Below are 19,969 nucleotides of genomic sequence, written 5' to 3'. Positions count from 1 at the left end.
CCGAGAACAAGGTGCACGTTATGACGTGCCGGCGTGGCTATTGCCGGTGATAGATGCTTCCAGATCCGACTTTGGCCAAGTTCGGAGCAATTTCCGTTGGTATTATCAGGATGGCTCAGTAAATATGATTTGGCGCAGTTGGTGCAGGAGTGGAATCACTGCGCACGTATTTTTTAAAAAATGTGCAGTGCAATTAACTGATCCTTGCCTGGCTTCATCACTCACAACCACCTGAATTCATGACAGCACCATGTGTGAAGGAGCAGGCTGATGATGATGATGACTGGGGATGGGCCAATGAAAATTTGAGGTTTGAAGCAGCTCAAAACTAATAGTAACTGTCAAATAATTTCAAATCAGATAGTTTGAATATTATATTTCCCATATAAAGTAAAATGAGCCTTTTTGTCATAATACAACTTGCACAATAACATTTAAGAATTGAAACTAGGTGTAGGTGAGTGTCACTTTTCTTGCTTTCAAGCGACAAGCACATTTGAATCAAATTCTGAAGTTCTAAGTGGTTAAACAGTATTTAAAGCACACACATTTTAACCTTAATATGTCACGTCGCAACAGTGCTGATTTCTAGTGAATACAGTTAAACCTGCTTATAACGAACCGCCATATAACAAATTCTTTGATATAATGAAGTTTTTCTATTCCCTGCCGTCGCTACATAGAAACACATGTATTTGCGACCTCTATGTAACAAAGTAACAGCGGGAGACAACCTTGATATAACGAATTTTCCCTAAGGACAATCTAGAGATTTTGCTCCGCATTTCGGCATTTTGGTACCAGCATGCATCTTCTGTGGCTGTCCTGCCGACGACGAAGTGCGATGCGGCGGCAGAGGCGTGCACCACGCACTAGGCGAAAGCGAGCGCTCATTAATGCGTGCAGGTGAGCGCGAGGCAGGCAGTAAGGGCTGCACCCACGAGGCGACGTTGCCGCCGTTCTCGCCGCCGCGGGCACACACACACACTCCAACACAACGCACTCCCCACAAACACACTCCAAACCAAAATAACCAAAATAAAAAGAAAAATTTTGCACATTGGCAGTGCCACGCTTTTAGTTAGCGTCACATATGTGAAGCTGCGCTGCATATGGAAGACGCTTTGCCGAAAAGTTTTCCCGAGGTGTCTATGTGTCGTTCGCTCTTCATTTTCGACGCCGTGTGCGTGCATAGTTTCACTGCACGCATGGTGTGGCCCCCGATGTCGTTCAGCTTGGCTCTTTTTTATTGCGCTAGCAATTATATGGACAGTCTCGGCCATCCGTGGTCTCGGCTGGGTATTTGCCATCACCGCCAGCGCCATCGTCAATCAACGTATATGTTTACGTGTCTATACAAATGAAAACTCAAGAAAAAAAAAAAAGACACGCGCGCTCGGCACTCAGCTTGACTGATGATTGATATGTGGAGTTTAACGTCCCAAAGCCACCATATGATTATGAGAGACGCCGTAGTGGAGAGCTCCTGAAATTTTGACCATCTGGTGTTCCTTAACGTGCACTCAAATCTGAACACACGGGCTTACAACATTTATGAGGGGGGGGGGGTTGATGCTTATCCTTCGGTGGAAAGAATCCCGCACCTTTGACTTTACCCGGAACGGTTGCGTTTAGTTGCTGGGCGCAATATAATCACTTCGCTTGCTGGACTGGCGCCATTTTTTAAAAGAGTGTGCTTTTCAAACACAATAAAGTAAAATTAGGGCACTTGTTAGTTCGCACTCATATCTGTACCTCTGATTGCATTTTGCTGTACTTCTGATTGCATTTTGTGCCCCATGTTTGTTTAAATAGCACATTAGGTGTCAAGCGGTAAACATTGTTAGTTCGCTCTCGTCCTGTGTATGTGGTTTTCGTGCGTCATTTGTGCGTGGGCAACGCGCTGCACGTTTCCATCTGCTTGCCGTACTCAGCGTTACATTTCAAGTTATTGGTATCGCATTCATTGCTTCACTCTTGTGGCAAAACTGTGACTTTTCTTCATTTCGGACAACCATGTCATCACTACCGAGGGGATGCAGATTAGGTACCGATAGAAACTCTCAGAGACCACAATGACAACGGATCTTTAGAGGTAGACTCGTCACGCGCTTTCATCTTGCGTCACGTCACAAGTCCGCAGGCTGGTAGCTTTTGCGATTAGCCGATTAGTTCTGGCAACACGACGGCGTGTTGAACGCAATGCAATGAACGCGATAGCAAAAAATTGTAATGTTAAAAGAAGTAACGCTGGCAGCCAACTCTTTTGGATTTGATATCGCGGAACTCCTACGAATTGCTGGTGTGAGCAAATACGGCCACTCCATGGAGAAGTGCTCTTTTCACACAGTCCCTTCGCGTTGAAACCGCAGTGATACTCGCCGAGATAGCAAGTGCGCCAGCGATCGCGACCACCCTTAAAATTCAAGTTCATTATTGCTACTCGAGCAATCCCCCCCCCCCCCTCCCCACGTTGTTTCATGCTCGTTCAAGCAAAGGTCGTTTACTTCCTGTTTCAGCATTCGACGGCAGTTCTAACACGTGGGAGATGTTATCTTATGCACTTTCCAGGCAATAGGGATTGGCGGATGCATCTGATGTCTGCCTCAGCAGCGCTCGCGCGCTTTTACCCGCTCATGAAAGTTACGATGCGCGGGGGCATGTTATATATCTGGACTTGTTACGGAACATGGCAGCGACGGCAAAAACTTGCCAAGAGTGTCCATATAATTGCTATCGCAATAATAACGCAGTTTTTTACTGTAAAATAAGTCTTTTGGTTTCGCTCTGCCACCAGTCCCCCTTTTGTTTAATTTTCGTACCGAACCTGCATGTAACTAAATCCTCTTTATAACAAATTTTTCCAGGAATTTATCGATTTCATTCTATCCAGGTTTAACTGTACATTGTTTCACCACATACTAGCCCCACTGCTGCCATAAAACCACCTTCTTGAGTAGGCTTACAAGCAGTGAAAGATATGACAAAACCTCATCATTTATTCGAACTCTTGATATTTCCAAATCTCACTTAATTCGCAGAATTTCTGTGGTCCCGTATTTTACAATGTAAATTTTAGAGGATAATTTGAAGCGGAAGTTAGTGCCAGCTCAGTTAACTCGAAAACTTCGGGTGCCTTGCGCTTATTCCTGATCCCAATTTCGCCACAAATCCGACAGTCCTTAGGAGCCAAAAATTAATTTAATGTAGCGACACTAACGGGCGACAGCTGAAGCACCCCCGCCTCGCCGCTGCCAGGCAAAAAAAAAAAGCAGTCTCATGGTCAGCTGAAATGTGCCCCTGCAGAAGAGAAGATGTGTTTTACTGCAATATGACAGTGGCATGCAGGCAGCATGTCACTTGCTTCTCGAATTGTCAACGCATCACAATTTACCAGTTCTTTCTGAGAAAAAAAAAACTTCAGAAAATGAGAAAGGAAAAAAAAGAAACTTAAATGATCATGTTTTAGAGCCAGAACAAATAACAAACTACATCCCACTGACACCTTTCTGGCAAAACCTTTGTTTTACCAGAGAGAACGGGCAAATAGTTGAATAATGTACAACTATTCTTGCATGAGCACAATTATGGTTTCTCCTTCAACACCTTGTCCCTGCTGCATACATCAACCAACTCAACCACACTCTTGTCGATGAATAGAACCACTGATGCAAGAGTGCCATCATCCACAAAGACGCATGCTATTTTACTGGCACCAACAGCTTCACACATAAAAACTAATTATAAAGTAGTAATAATAGCCCGTCCGGGAGCTGTGTCGCTACCTATAACAGCGGAGTGCATCCTAGTGAAAACTCTAAAGATAGCAAGCAACTTTGGGCTAACGAGGGTGCAATTCAAGGGATCACCATCGTGGGTGTGCCGATTTATGAAGTGGAAGGGCTTTGCACTGAGGCAGCGTACGTCCGTCTTTCCGCAAATGCTGCATCAGTAACATATTGCATGGAACGAAGGACGATGCACTCTAGGACCTTACTAGTGAAAAACAGACGTCATTGGACTCAAGTTTGGACGAGTCTGAGTGACAGCGCTTAGTGGCCTTTTGGCGTTGAACTACGTAAGATTAAGTGTTCAAATAAAAAGAAATGTCACCACAGTGCAGCAGTTATCTTGTGTATTTACCAAGGTGAAAGTGTGCCGCATTACGTCGATTTAAAAAAAATTTTTTTTTTTCAGAGATTCAAAGTTTAGTGGGTCAACCTATGTTTCGGTTCAACCTATAACCGGTTTTTACAGTACACAGTCGAATCTCATTAATTCAAATACGCTTAATTCGAACTTCCGGTTAATTTGAACTGACACTGTGGTCCCATCAAAGCTATATGTATTACACTGGGCGAAAAAGCCCTGTAATTCGAACACGCACGTACTTGCGACGGTTAATTCGAACATACTACACTCCCAAAATGCTCTCAGCACCACGCCCGATCCCGCAGTGGCACCTCTGACACCTCAACGCTGCGCACGAAAAAGGAAAAGAAAGGGACAGGCTGCAGCGAATGTTTGCTCTCTCAAATGCCGATCTGCGACGCGCTTGTGCCACGCTTCTCCCTTTTTCGTTCTTGCCACGTAGGGACCCTTCTCCTTTCAACGTCGTGCGCAAAAAGAGTGAGGAAAAAAAATTAAGAAAGCAGTGGCGGAGTGTTCGCTCTCTCTCAAATGTTAATCTCTGCTTCTCCCCGCGTGGAGACGCTCCTCCTTTCTTGTCATGGGCTGGCCAGCTCCGGCTGCGGCGCAAAGGGTAGCAGCGGAGAACGCAGTCGTTGCAGTCATCTTTAGAGAGTGTCGGCCCTGGACTTTGCCACGCGCAACTTCTTTTGCCAGGAGAATGCTGAAGCCAAAGTAGAAATGCTTTGCAAACTGCGTGCGAAATTGATTGACTCACTGCAAGGCAAACGTGTGCACACGCGCATCATCAATTACAGTCGAACCCCGCTACAACAAACGCCGCTTCAACGAAATTTCCGCTACAACGAAAAATTCACGGTCCCCTGTCAGCAGTCCATAGGAGTCAATGCATAAATATTGTCACCACAACAAACACTTTTTAGGGACAAAGCTCCTTAAAGATGTGGGTCTGTCCATCCATCCTCCGTTGGTGTATGTAGCCACCAGTGGCTCATACCCGTGCTGGAGCAGGTATGTGCCACAGGGGATGCGAGAAGAGAGATGGCATGGAGTGTTCACTAGATGGACCCATGGACGGATGCATGGACGGACGAATGGACAGACTAGCAGACGGACGGACGCATAGACAGACTCATGGAGTGGATATGTGCCTTAGGGAGTGTGAGATGAGACATGGCGGTACTTGGAGTGTTCACTAGATGGACGCACGGACGGACGGACAGACAGACTAGAAGGAAGACAAACGGACGGACGGACGTGCAGACACACGAACAGACGGATTAACGGACTCACGGACGGACGCATGGATGGACACACGGAGATTGCACAGACGGATGGAAGCAAGAACGAATGGACGAACAGAAGCGGACGGGCTGACAGACGTTTCGCCCCCCCACATGATCGTTCACTCCGTGGATACGTTGTGATTTTTCTTCTGCCGTCCCGCTTCAACAAAATTTCACGATGTAATTCCAGGCTCAGATACTTATTACTATACAGAAAACCCAATCTTTAGCACTTTGATGCATTTTGAGAACCTGAAAATAGGTCGACGAAGTCTAAAACACGCGTTGGCACCACCGCCAATGAGACTGCCTTGCTCATGGAGGATGGCCCCGCTTTTGCCAGTGGCTTGCTTTCGAGCCGTAGACGATCTGAAGCTGAAGCTCAGTCGCTCAGTTCATGCTTTCCTTCATGCAGTTGCCGCAGTTGCCGCAGTTGCCGCAGTTGCCGCAGTTGCCGCAGCTGCTGCGTGCAACCGCAGAGCGATTGGCCAGTGTGATACCTAATCAGAGGGGTTGACGGTTCGCATTATCAACTAAACCAGCTAGGTGTGAGTGATGGATGATAAGAATGGCATAGAATAAGGCAAAAGTCACCGCTCCACCATACCCTGCCTCCACGTTGGCGTTGTCGGATACAGTTTGACGGCGGATGGCTGCTGGTGTTAACGTGTTAATGCAACTGTTTGGTACGCTTACAAAAGCGGTTGCAGGCATTGTTTCAGCGTGGTTTTCACCATGGCCTCGCTATGCATGACTGTGAATCGCGTCATGATGCTACTGGGAAAGAATAGGAAGCACCGGATACTTCTTTAATGTTAAGAATAAATGTTCCTTTGTTTTGCTAGCTCAGATCAGCTATATTTTTTCGATTTCACTACAACGAAACTCTCGCTTCAACGAAATATTATTCGCGCCTCATGAGTTTTGTTGTAGCGGGTTCCACTGTACTTCAATTAATGAGGAATGTCCTGTGATTTGTGAATAAGTGTAAGTCTTCTGAAACTTCCTTCTCGTGTATTAGCTCAATGCCCATGCGCCACTGCATGGTGAGCATCTGTTCATTTAGCTTTCATTAATTCGAACAAATTTTTGGGCCCCTTCAAGTCCGAATTACCGATATTCGGCTGTATATTCTTCCCTGTGATCAGCTTCAAGCAGCACCCGAAACAAAGAGCGCGCCTCCTTACATGAGCGATAGCCACTCTTACAATCCAGCACAATACAAACCATTTTGCTCTACCTGCTGCCTCCCTGTGATTTTGATTTTTCCTTCCTGTAGACAAGCGCAGACCCCACCACCACTGATTCCCTCAAGTACAGCACAGTGTGGCAAAAAGTATCGACAACAAAGTACTGGCTGCACGTAAACAGCACAAACTGGCAATGCAACACGCGCCAACACACAACATGTTTCTTGAGCCCCCCCTAGCGCACCTGAGCTGCATCAAAGCTGCTCCTTCGCTGTGGGGGCCTCATCGCCTCCACTAGAATGTGCTGCGCATGGCACACTTTCCCTTCTAGAGAAAATGATTGATAGGGTGAGTTGGTAATTCGTGAACATTTTTGGACAGTCGCAGATGCCATAGGAGTTAAGTAATCGCTGTAAGGCAAAGTGGGCGTCGGCAAGGTGGGGCCGATATAAATAGATAGTTTTTTTATTTCGGTTTGCAATTTGGTTTTATTGTGAGTGCTTACGAAATGTTTCATCTGTCACTATATATTTCACAGCTTTATGAATAAACTTTCAGTTGGCAGGAAGCACTTGTCCCTGTCTATCCTGTCTGCGTCTACGTATCGCGCTAATATTTCAAACAATCGTTGCCTTTCTAATACACTGTACCACTGCGTCCAGCTCAAAGTGTCAGTTCGCCACACATCACACAGGAACAATCCTGAACAGTGGAAAACAACCTGAAAAAGAGGACACTGTGTCCTCGTTTTCGTGCTATTTCAAACTGATGAAGAGTTGCCATCAAGCTCACACGCATGCCCTTTTACATGGTCCTCAAGTTGTGACGTAAAAGCAATGTTTCTAATGCACTGGATCCTACAGGAGGAGCTACAAGGGGTGTTCAAATAAATAGGTACGAAACGTCGTAACAACATAACTACAGTCGAACCCCTTTATCGGAGGCACTGATGTAAGAGACAAATGTTTATAAGAGACACCAGTAAGCCTACAGTAAAATAAGGGTTAATAAAAAAATGCATACATGGTACCCTGTTTATAAAAGACACCTCATATAAAAGACAAGAATTGCTGTCCGGACTATGCATCTTATCAAGGGGTTTAACTGAATTAACACGGATGCCTATGCTGCTATGGGAGGATGTAGCGAGATGTCTGGGAATGCGATTGGAGTCTTTGCCATGGATTGGAACACGCTTACAAAGAATGCCATCCAATTGACACAGACCTGCGTGTAAGAATAGCAGTGCAGTGAGGCATTGTTCAATTTCTGAGAGCAGAGGGTGTTAAATTGACCACCAGTCCTATGTAATTTACATGTGTTTAATCCCCTCAAAAAAAAAACATTTGAAAGGAAAGCACTTCATCTTGGACAACGAACACGAGCATGCAGGGGGCACGACACCGGTTCCGGAATGGAGCGCTTACCCTGTCTGCTCTTACAGGCTTTCCTGCTGATTTCTACTCCAGACGTGCTGCCTGATGCCGCCTTTCTGTGCGGCGTCACTTCATGCTCCGTGGAAATACCAGTGCATTCGACGATACCGCCAGGAGTGGATAATCATCAGTTCCTACACCAGCAACCATGGTCATCGACTACGATAATCAACGCCACTATCTTCGGGGGAGGCACCGCATATAAGCATTTTCCCGAAGAGGCTTGCTTGGGGCACGACACCGGTTCCGGAATGGAGCGCTTACCCTGTCTGCTCTTACAGGCTTTCCTGCTGATTTCTACTCCAGACGTGCTGCCTGATGCCGCCTTTCTGTGCGGCGTCACTTCATGCTCCGTGGAAATACCAGTGCATTCGACGATACCGCCAGGAGTGGATAATCATCAGTTCCTACACCAGCAACCATGGTCATCGACTACGATAATCAACGCCACTATCTTCGGGGGAGGCACCGCATATAAGCATTTTCCCGAAGAGGCTTGCTTGGGGCACGACACCGGTTCCGGAATGGAGCGCTTACCCTGTCTGCTCTTACAGGTTAGTTATTTAGACCGCTCTTGCTGTCCCCGCAGCAGCAATCGTTGCTTTCTTATGGTGTCGTGCCCAAGTGAACTGTTCCTTATGTTTGAACGCTGTAAGAATTGGTTTCGCATGTATACCAATAGCCTGCTTTTATTGCTATCCGGTGACGTTGAATCTAATCCCGGTCCTAACACAAACGAAGTTCTAACTACCGTCCTGGCCACTGTCCAGAGGATAGATTCCAGACAAGAAGAAATACTGAATGATCTGCGCGCCCTGAAACTTTGGCAGACATCTGTTGATGACGAACTAAAGCAGATATCCTCCCGGATGCATGCCGTGGAGGTGGACGTTATGGCTTTAAAGCAAAATGATGGTTCATCGACTTCCTTGTCACAAATTTCCGGCGTCAACATATGCGAAAAAATAAAGGCTATTGAATCGCGATGTGAAGATGCCGAGAACAGGTTACGACGTTCTAACCTGCTTTTCTTTGGCCTACCTGACGAACCGTCTGAGTCCTGGTTCTCATCCGAACAGAAAGTTATTCAATTATGTTCGGAGCACCTTGGCATAACACTTCAATCCTCGCAAGTTGAAAGAGCCCACAGGCTTGGAAGATACAACTCTGATAAGTGCAGACCGATCATCACAAAGTTCGCTTTCTTTAAAGACAAGCACAGCATCATGGAAATGGGCCACAAACTGAAGGGCACGCTCTTTGCCATCCGTGAGGATTTTGCTCCGCAAACACGGTTTGCTAGGAAAAAGTTGTTAGAATTTGGAAAAGCTAAAAACGTGCCTTTCAAGCTTTCAGTCGATAAACTGCGAATCGATAACGTTACTTACGTGTACGACGCAATCAATGACAAAATAACACCTGCATCGCAATAGCTCGCGCGTAGGTCGGCTACGCACACACTTGCAAACAATTTCCTGCCACATGCTGATCCCATTCCGTACAAGAACTTCACTTTATCATACACCAACATACGCAGTATTATTTCAAAGCGTACTGAGTTGTGCTCTTATCTTGAAAACAGCAACTGCGATATCTTGCTGCTTACGGAAACTTGGCTAAACCCTAATATCTCAGATAGTGAAGTTTTGCTTGACTCATCTGACTTCCATATTTTCAGAAAAGATAGGATAGGTAGAGCTGGTGGGGGGGTACTTATTGCCATAAAAAGTCATATCACATCTTTTGTGATTGACATTCCGTCACGGTTGGAAATTGTTTGGGTGTGCTCCTCATCACATGCATCCAAAACAATTTTCGGAGTATGTTACAGGCCGCCAGATTGCTCGGAAAGTTTTGTTACAGATTTGCACGACAACTTGACAAATTTGCGCTCTAAGTTTCCTAAAGCTGACGTTTTCCTCTTGGGCGATTTCAACTACCCTGAAATTGACTGGTCCAATCTAACTTCCCTCTCACGCAATTCCAGAGAGTTCCTCGATCTAACCCTTGACTTCTCTTTTGTTCAATTAATTGACCAACCCACGCGCCAACACAACATTCTTGACCTGCTTCTATCGTCAGCTCCTGAAAAAGCTACATCAACCTTATATCTAGATGGTCTCAGTGACCACCGTCTCATTCAGGTATCTATTAGCTTACCTGCATCCAAGCCTTATGTCTCTCCAAGGCCAATACTTGATTATAAAAGAGGTGATTATCAATCCATAAATCAGAGTTTAGTTGACTTCTCTCACTCATTTATGGCCTCTTTCTTCAACCGCTCAGTCAACGAAAATTGGTGCCTTTATAAAGAAAAATTGTTGAGCCTGGTGCATGAACATATCCCTCGCTTGACAATTCGCGTAAATACATCTAAACCATGGTTTACCCGTACACTTCGCACCCTTCGAAAAAAAAAGAAGCGTCTTTTCAGTAAGGCAAAGTTATTGCAATCTTCGGTAGCATGGGCGAAGCATCGTGATTCTGATAAGGTTTATTGTCATGCTGTGCGTCAGGCGAAACACAAGTTCTTTTCACATGACCTACAGTCACTTTTAAAAAACGACCCTAAGAAATTCTGGAAATCAATCGCCCCCACACGCTCTAACACTCGTATCACGATTTTGAACAGTGCCGGTGTTACGGTCTCTCCTGAATCTTGCCCAGTGGTGTTTAATAATTACTTCACTTCAGTTTTTACGAAAGAAAATTACACTAACATGCCTCTGCCACCTACATTTCAGTATCGTTTTATGGATCCTATAGAGATTAATCCTGCAGGTATCTCTTCCCTAATTACAAATCTCAAGACGTCCACATGTTCAGGTGTCGACGGCATAAACTCTAAAATCTTAAAGCATACCGTTGTTCCGTCTAGTACCATTCTCGGTCACATCTTTCAGCAATCGTTACAAACTGGCGAGATTCCATATGACTGGAAAATCGCTAAGGTCATTCCGGTCTTCAAATCCGGGGACAAATGCCTGCCCAGTAATTATCGTCCCATATCCTTAACGAGCATCCCATGTAAGCTACTTGAGCACATTATTTCTTCACATGTTGCATCACACTTAGAACAAAACCAATACTTTTTTAAAAATCAGCACGGCTTCCGCAAAGGACTTTCCTGTGATACACAGCTTATCGAATTCACGCATGAGATCTTTAACAATATGGATGAAAATTTACCAACAGACAGCATATTCATCGACTTTTCTAAGGCATTTGACCGCGTTGCACATTGTCGTTTAATAGCTAAAGTATCATCTCTGAACTTAGATTCACTTACAGTCTCTTGGATTAGGAACTTCCTGTGTTTTCGCAAACAGTGTACTGTAATTGATAACATGTCTTCCCCTCTCTCGGAGGTGACATCTGGTGTCCCTCAGGGGAGCGTTATTGGCCCTTTGTTATTTTTAATTTTTATCAATGATCTTCCCTCAGAAATCACGTCATCAATTCGCCTCTTCGCGGACGACTGCATAATCTATCGCAAAATCACTTCACCATCAGATCATACAGCTCTGCAGCAAGACCTTGATCGTGTAACCACATGGTGCTCAGATTGGCAAATGTCATTAAACGTTGATAAGTGCAATCAAATGACCTTCACTCGGAAGCGCTCACTCTCAACATTTCAGTATTTCCTTGATGGTAGCCCTCTAAGACCTACTTCATCTTATAAGTATCTAGGCATCCATCTGGCATCGAACCTTTCTTGGGCTAGTCATATCAACAAGATTACTGCTGACGCGTCACGAACGCTTGGTTACCTAAAACGCAACCTTCGTGATGCACCTCCTACCACACGCAAGCTCGCTTACCAAACACTCGTGCGCCCTAAACTCGAATACGCTTCTTCTATATGGTCACCTGACCAAGATTATCTATCCCGAAGCCTGGAATCGGTTCAAAACCGTGCTGCTCGCTTTATCACCGGTAACTACAGCAGGCATTCTAGTGTAACTAAAATCAAGCAGTCGCTCTCTCTTTCCTCTCTCGCCTCCCGCAGAAACATTTCTCTTTTATGTCTGTTGCACAGAATCATCAACAGCAAGCACAGTTTTTTCTTGCCACTTCTCAAACCTCATCGATATTCCCGTCGTTTGCAGCATAACCTCAGTTTTCAGCGTCTATACGGGCACACTAACGCCTATAATTCATCTTCATTACCACGTGCCATTGTACTCTGGAACAATCTTCCTGAAAATATAGCAAACGTGAAAGAAACCGAGATCTTTAGAGGCTTGCTTGAAAAAATGCCTCTTGAACTCTAGTTGTGGGCGCCTTACCTATTGTACTCCTGCTAGTTTCTGATTCTTAACGCGGTCGCCTCTAACACTGTAACGCTTCTTGTATTATATAGTTATGTTGTATCGTTTGGAATTGTATAACGTTATTGTTTGCTATTTCTCTCATCTGTATCTTTTTTGCGCAGCCAAGTGCTTTTTGGCTTTTATAGAAAAATATTTCACAATTTTGTATTGTATACTTGCGTATTATCGTTCCGAATTATATAATGTTATTGTTTGCTGCTTCTTTCGTTCTTTTCTATTTTTACGCAGCCAGACTTTTGCATATGTATATATTTTCATCGCTCTTTGAAAATCAAAATGTACCCCCCCCTCACGCAATGTTCCTTCGTGGAACCCGTGAGGTACTTGTATAAATAAATAAATAAATAAATAAATGCTCCGAAGGACTGGGTCTCGTCACGCCTCAGGAATCCTGGGAGCAAAACATTCTGGGAACAAAGGAATCCTTCAGCTCATTCATTGACGGGATTGTTGCAATCGGGCACATAGTGTGTACTTTTAATAAATTTTGCATTTATACCAACGGCATCATTTCATACCTTTTCATTTGAACACCCCCTTTAAGTAGGAACACGCTGAAAATCACACATACTATTGGTATCACAGGACATGAGTTGGCAGCCGGTAAAGCAGAGCATCCAGGAGTGATATGTGGCAGGGTTGTAGCGCATATTACACTATACTGCTACTCTATTGCTTGTTCAAATGCATTAAAATGAACAGCTTTTCAATCTCCCTGAAGTTCACGTTAACGAGATTTGACCGTATTTTTAAATCACTTGTACAATATGCAAAAGAAAACAGACATGCACCTTCACAATATCCAGGTCTCCTGCTTTTGCTGCTTCAAGCAGCTGGAACTCCACATCTCCACTGCTGTGCTGAGGTTCTGCAAAAAATTCATTCACAAAACGTTACGCTATCAAGCCAGCAAGTTTGTCGTAAAGAAGTCACATCACATGTGTGCAATCAAGGCACATGGAACACTAAAGGGGCCAGTGGCATACACAGTGATGCTACCAAGGTCTTCTAGTCGATTCAACGAAAGATTAAAAAAAATCTGTATACTTGAAGTTTCTGATTTTTCTGATAATTTTGAATGTTGTGCCCATATGACTGAATAGCGTGAAATCGCAAGTTGTTTTCAAGTAAAAAAATAATTTCAATGCCGAAAAATGAGACATGCTTCACCAGTTAATGGTGACCACTTTACGAAGGGGCAAGGTTTCTGAAGCTTGCAACCATGCTGGCAGCCACTGATGCTACATATTACAAATTTATTTCTTTTTAGCTCAAATAGAAGAGGAGGTAGCTCTCATCATTTTATGAAATTCTGAGGAAATAATGCATTTTTAAAAATTTCCCCAGAACACTGCATTTCTGAAACATCAGTTGATTTCAGGACACTATGGCTACCTCTGTGAACACGTTTGGTTGTTTATATTTGCAGTATAAATAGGCCTTGATGTGAACAAGCAATGTATGCATTTGTATTCCTATATTAGTTTATTTAAGTAATAAGTTTTTATGCTTGAAACATCAAAATGGCAAAAGTGTTCCTCAATTCAAAAATGCAATATAAAAAAAAACTCAATTTTGTTCAAAATCCTGCAAAATGTTCTTGGAGGACTGCAAAATGATATTTAAAAACGTGTTTCGTTATTTTTGTTGCAACAAGATTAAAAAATGTCACACTGCGTTCCCAGAGCTTACTCGCTAGTACTTATAGGACATCTCTTGTACTAAGAGAATAAAATAAAACATCCTTTTTCTCTTCCGAGCTTGGCCAAATGACACTAATGATGTCTTTTTGGTGAGTAAATAAGACAATCATTGCAAGTAAATGCATTTGCATGGTCTGTGACTTTACGACAGCGTTTACCTCATTCCACAGGCAGCTCATCCATTTGTACCCTTTTTCATTTCATCTACTTCAGTTGAACGGAATTTATATCTTCGATGCCCAAGAATGCATTCCATCCGTGCGTCTTTTATGATGTCATGCTGTGGCAGAATTGAAAGGCTGGTATAAAAGGCAAGGTCTCTGGCAGGAACCGAAAGGAACTTCCAAAGAGCAGTCGCCAAGAGGTTTGATTTTGTTAGCCCGAATGCATACATTGTCAAGCCGTAGGCAATCAAAGGCAGGGTTTAAAAAAGGTTGATTATGTGAAGATTGGTGGCAGCAGTTCTGGCCACGAACAAAACAGGTTTTCTTTGCGTTGCATCAGGCATAATAATAACTGTTGAGGTATAACGTCCCAAAACCACCATATGATCATGAGAGATGCTGTAGTGGAGAGCTCCAGAAATTTTGAATAGTACCTGGGTCCTCTAATATGCACCGAAATCTATACACACAAGCTTCAAGCATATTCGCCTTTATTGAAAATGTGGCCACCGCAGCCGGGATTCAATCCCACAGCCTGCGAGTCAGCAGCCAAGTACCTTAGCCACTAAACCATTGTGGAGGGTTTGCGTTGCATCAGGTCTGCATTGCCAAACAAGCCATGAACGGATGGACGCCTTTAACCCCGGGGATGAGCTTCCATTCTTTCTTTTTTTTTTTTTTTTATTCCAGAAGGGCTCCATCTTACAGGTAGGGGCAAGAATAAGCTCGATATTCCTCAGCTTGTTTTGTAATAGAGCGACCAGTTCATTTGGTGTCTGTATTACAAGGCCACTTTCTCCCGTAGGTTGTGAAAAGATACTTGATGCTTCATGACTCCACCAATTCCATCACGAGTTTTTTTCCATATCCTGCAGAGAAGAAGAGCCAATCAAAATGGAATATTGGGCCAGTTGGTGATACATGATCTAAGTATACTACACGGTAGAAAACTTGGATGGGGAAAAGACAGGAACAAGCGCAGACTATCAACTGAAGGTTTAGTTATCCCGCATTGCATTTATATATGACAACCAGGAAAAAAGAAAGGAAGGAAAGTAGCATTTGAACAAACATTCATACACACGAAGCACGAGGCAGAATATCAGATTGATTTCACACATGGGCCATTTGCCAGATAATGAAGCTCTTTATTTATGAGGGCAACTGATGGTTTGATCGCACAGTTGTCAGGTTCCTGAACCATTGTCTCCTCTTCAATAACCATGCGAGTGTGATCATATTTGTGCCTATGCAGTACAACTGTATTTTTTTTATTTATGCCTTATTTATGCCCTCAGAGATTTGGGGAGCACTCTCTAAGCCTACAGCATCAATTAGTTGAAAGTGGCTTTAAAAAATGGTGCCGAATTGATTCAAACACTTTGTTGTTGAAATTTGAGGACAGGAGTCTGAAGCGAATGAAACCATCAATTCGGAGCTTACAAGCTACAGAGTGCACCGTGGCCACTTGATAGATTCGATGTGGTCGCCAACTGAATTCAGAAGAGCAGCTATGTTTTTTGGAGGCTCAAATGCCTCGCCGGCAAAGCTTGCCGTGCACTTTGAGCCACTCTTGCACATCGCCATTACAGCAGACTTGCCGCTAGCATGAGTGGGCCTATACACAGAGGCGTAGAGCACGGGCCACTCGATCTGCTCATTGCGAATCTAGAGAACAGGCGGGAGAGCGATGAGCAGGGAAAATTCACCGTTTACCAACACAATCGTTATCCCAGTGCCTCTCGAGCAGAACGGCAAAGTTTGGAAAAATATGCATGGCTGTTGCTCTTAAAGGGGTGGTGTCACCAAATTTCAAGCTATCCCGAGCCTGTTGAAGGTTTCCTATGTATGCAAGGACTCTCCACACGAAGGGTCAAACAAAACAAACACGCAGAATAAATTTTAATTCACTTAGAAGTATAGCTGAATGCCCTCTCTTATGATCTAGACCCATTGCTTGTGCAGCAACACAGACGTTTCAGAATAGGAGAAGCAAAGGCAGTTGCCGTGGCGTCACACCAGATTTGTAGTGACGAGTGTGTCGGCGTCCTGTGCAGAGAAACAGTGCGTTCGTCGAGGACACTGGGTGCTTTCGAAGAGACACTCAACGAGAGACGCCGCACGCGTCTAACAGCGGGGCTGCCCCACGCTCCTTCAGCGTATCGGCGCCTATAAAAGGCCGGCATATCAGCATCAGGCGGCTTCCTCGTCCATGTTCTGTACATACGTTGTAAATATAAACACTGTTCCCTTCTGGCTGCCTTTTGCCTTGCCACTGCCTAGATGCTACTTCAGCTGTCCATGGCGACTGTTAACACGTCTGTTTTGCTGGCGCTTGTGTGGCACGTACATGTGAGAGCAGACAAAACTCAGCACGATGTGCGTCACAGCCTTGTGTGGTCACGTGGCCAAGCCACCTATGCATCAACGTCACTGCCCAACTCGGCGCCGCGAAACCGAAACCGAAAATCGTCCACATGAGTAGAGCAATATTAAACTTAGCGAAAATACACTAATCTTGGTGCGTGTATAATGCTTCCGGGAGCTGAAGGAAACTCTTACAGCAAAGAACACGCATTTCAGAAATTTGGTGTCACTGCCGCTTTAAGGTAGCACTGCGGTACTCACGTTTAGCCACTGTCACCTCTTGAGTTTTCTTACATTCTTTTAATGCGTGATCAGCTTGGCTACCAATTACATGTTTAGCTTGACTGCTTTTATGTTACCTCATTTAGTCAAGACATAATCCAGAGGAAAAAAGTGCATGCAGCTCGTCTATGAGGGCTAAGTTGTGTTCCAAATGCATTTAACTAGAACCATAGTTTTCTTCACAAAACAGTTTCCCCTCACCAAAAAGACATCATTAGTGTCATCTAGCGAAGCTTAGATATGAAAAAAAAAAATGTCACTTTCGTGAGACACCTATATGCACTACCGGCCAAGCTCTGAAAACCCAATGTATGGCATTTTTTAATTTTGCTCTAACAAAAATTATGCAACGTTTTTTTTTTTTTCCTTTCATTCTGCAGCCCTCTGAGAACATTTTGCAGGACTTTAAACACAATTGAGAGTTATTTTTTACATATACACTGAAACCTCATTAAAACGAAGTTGCACTATACATAAAAATGTGTTCATTATATCTAAAAATTCATTATAAAATTATATTCCTAACACTGGATCTATTGCAATAGTATTCCTCTTTTACTTCGTTATAACTAATGCCAGTGGCTGTTGGCATGGTTGCAACCTTCAGAAAATGCACCCTTCGTAAAATAGTTGCAGTCAACCGGAAACACTTGTTGAACTTTCCTCCATAGAAAAAAATGTATTATTTGAAAACAAATTTTAATTTCACGCTATTTAGTCATGTGAGCACAAGGAAAATGATCAGAAAAATCGGAAACATCAAGTACACAGCTTTTGTAGTAAGACGGTATGTTGGGCCACAGCTTTTTTTTTTTTTTTTTCATCTTTTGTAGAATCAACCTTTCGATTTGGAACCATTTTCGGGGCAGTGAAATTTTCATATTGAAGCACTATGAAGCAGCAAATATTCCCATCGCTCTGGACCAAGTAATTTTGCATCTTGGAGCACTCTGGAGCAGCTAACTTCACATCCTGGACTACACTGGAGAAGCGGGTAGCATTTACATTCAAGGACCTCAGTATTTATTTTGGGGCTCTTGTAAAAAATTAGAAATATTTCAATTCACTGCAAATCTCACGGAGCCAATCATCTTAGAAGCATGCCCGATTTCACTCAATGATAAAAAAAAAGGTTGCCATGCAATTGAGCATTTTGGAACAACTTGTTCAGCAATTATTTCGGAGCCAAATAAACAGATTACTGTTTCAGTAACTTTCCCGCATTTACTCACATAATGAACCCACTTTTTTTCTCGAAAAATCGGAGCAAAGTTGGGGGTGCATTTGTTATGCGGGGCAAACTTTATTAACACTTTTTCACAACGGGCAAAAAATGCAGTAATGAAAAAAAAAGTAAGGTCATTTAGCCTCGCTCAGCATTTTGCATTTCACATACACGTGGGGTGCTGACACCGCCCTGTAAAGTTGTCTGCGCTGTGTGGCGCATGTGTCTCGCCCCAAGGCCGCATTTCAGGCGACGACCGCCGAGCGATAGATGGCGTTGTGTTCACTTTGAGTACCACTGTTGGTAGAGTGGCAGCGCCGGCGGCAACCCCTGGCGGAAGGCAGGCCTTGGTGGCGAGCGAGAGTTGAGCTAGCCTCCTCTGGGCGTCGCGGCTGCCGCGAACGGTTGTCTCTAGTGTGGGCCGGCTCGGCACGTGGCACCGCGGGCTTGCGCGCCGGGGGGCCCCCGTGGCAAGTCAAGCGTTGGCGACGCCGCCTTGGGTGTGTTATTGTGTGTTTGTCATGTTTTGGAGTGTATGGAAATTGTGTGTAAGGATGTCCTAGTGGGTTGGCCACAATTGATGTATCATTCGGCGGACGATATCGGCGTTATAAATTAGTCAAATAAATGTTCGTTTGTACCGACTGCGTCTGCTGTGTCCGTTCACTCCAAGAGCATGGCGAGACGCACACTGTTTGAAAACAGCTTCTTTGTTGCACTTCACTCATCTTCGGTGGTTGATTGCGCTATCGTCTGCAAGCTGCCCTCTCGTCGCCCGCGCAAGCTGTAAAGTATTTCGCAGCTATCTTCTCTCGCAATCGTTTAACCGCAACAGTCGTGTCTGCTGTGATCTCGAGGGGCGCCCAGAAGCGTGCACTACGACGCACTTTGCCAACTTCGCAGCAGCCTCGCACAACAACCGCGACGACGCTGCTGACATCGTAGCAAGTAACCAACAATGCAGCAAGCTACCACCGACAATAAGATACAATGACAATATACGGACACCGCTTTGCTGTCCTCATGAAAAGTTACTGTAGAAAAGGTGGCCTATATCTTGCATACCTTGAATTATGCAGAGATAACAAGCACAAAGAGCGAATTGCAACTGAAGCGAGAATTGGGGGTGCTATAGGGGGTATGCACATGACATTATCCGTGAGGATAGCTAGCATCGGGACCGCCATATTGAAGATCTACGCACTCACCACGCGCGCATGAAATTCGCTGCCCGCGATTTGTTCATAATCCGCACAGTAACTTGTATTCTTAGAAACCTCCAGAACACTTTCTGCACCCCAAACCATGGACAGCAGGACGGCGAGTACAAACGGACCTTTAATATGGCGCAAGGATGGTGTTTCCCTTCTGCAAATCAAGGCTCATTGCATCCCTCCTATACCATACCTGCCAAGTTCAAGGATTCTGAATCTGGGAGATTTCCGCAACGGAAGGGGGGGGGGGGGTGCATGGCACAAGGACATAAAAAAACATTGCGAAAAACAAAAAACAAAAGGGGGTGGGAAGGGAGTCTCAATCACAAGCACCAACATCAGCGTTGCAGTCTTACAGTGGCTAGGATTCGCCGAACACACGAGGGTAGAGTTTTTCACTAAGGTGAGCGTCTGAAAGGATCAACACAACTAGCAGAATCTATTTCAGTTAAGGGGGGACACTGTACTTGAGAGGAAGTGCCAGATATTTTCATGTGTTTATAAAGAAAATTCACAGTGTGATTGAGTTTTTGATGCTGATTTCAAAAATGTAATTACTTTTCCTATAAACGAATTAGTTTCTGAGATATCCTGAAATTAATTACCTATTGTTTGC

At 44.3% G+C, this 19,969-nt stretch overlaps 1 protein-coding gene across 3 annotated transcripts in view; it reads right to left on the bottom strand.

The window, feature by feature from the left end:
• Tnks (tankyrase) overlaps positions 1 to 19,969 on the bottom strand; it is a 246,530-nt gene that overhangs the window by 145,343 nt on the left and 81,218 nt on the right. For all 3 annotated transcript variants that reach the window (XM_037426582.2, XM_075881808.1, XM_075881807.1), the window contains exon 11: positions 13,190 to 13,266. In XM_037426582.2, the coding sequence (XP_037282479.2) occupies positions 13,190 to 13,266 (77 nt within the window). The remainder of the gene's footprint in view (positions 1 to 13,189; positions 13,267 to 19,969) is intronic.

Source organism: Rhipicephalus microplus, chromosome X, assembly GCF_043290135.1.
Source record: "Rhipicephalus microplus isolate Deutch F79 chromosome X, USDA_Rmic, whole genome shotgun sequence".
Lineage (NCBI taxonomy): Eukaryota > Metazoa > Arthropoda > Arachnida > Ixodida > Ixodidae > Rhipicephalus > Rhipicephalus microplus.
The sequence above is the reverse complement of the archived record's forward strand: the minus strand, read 5'-3'. Positions and strand labels throughout refer to the sequence as shown.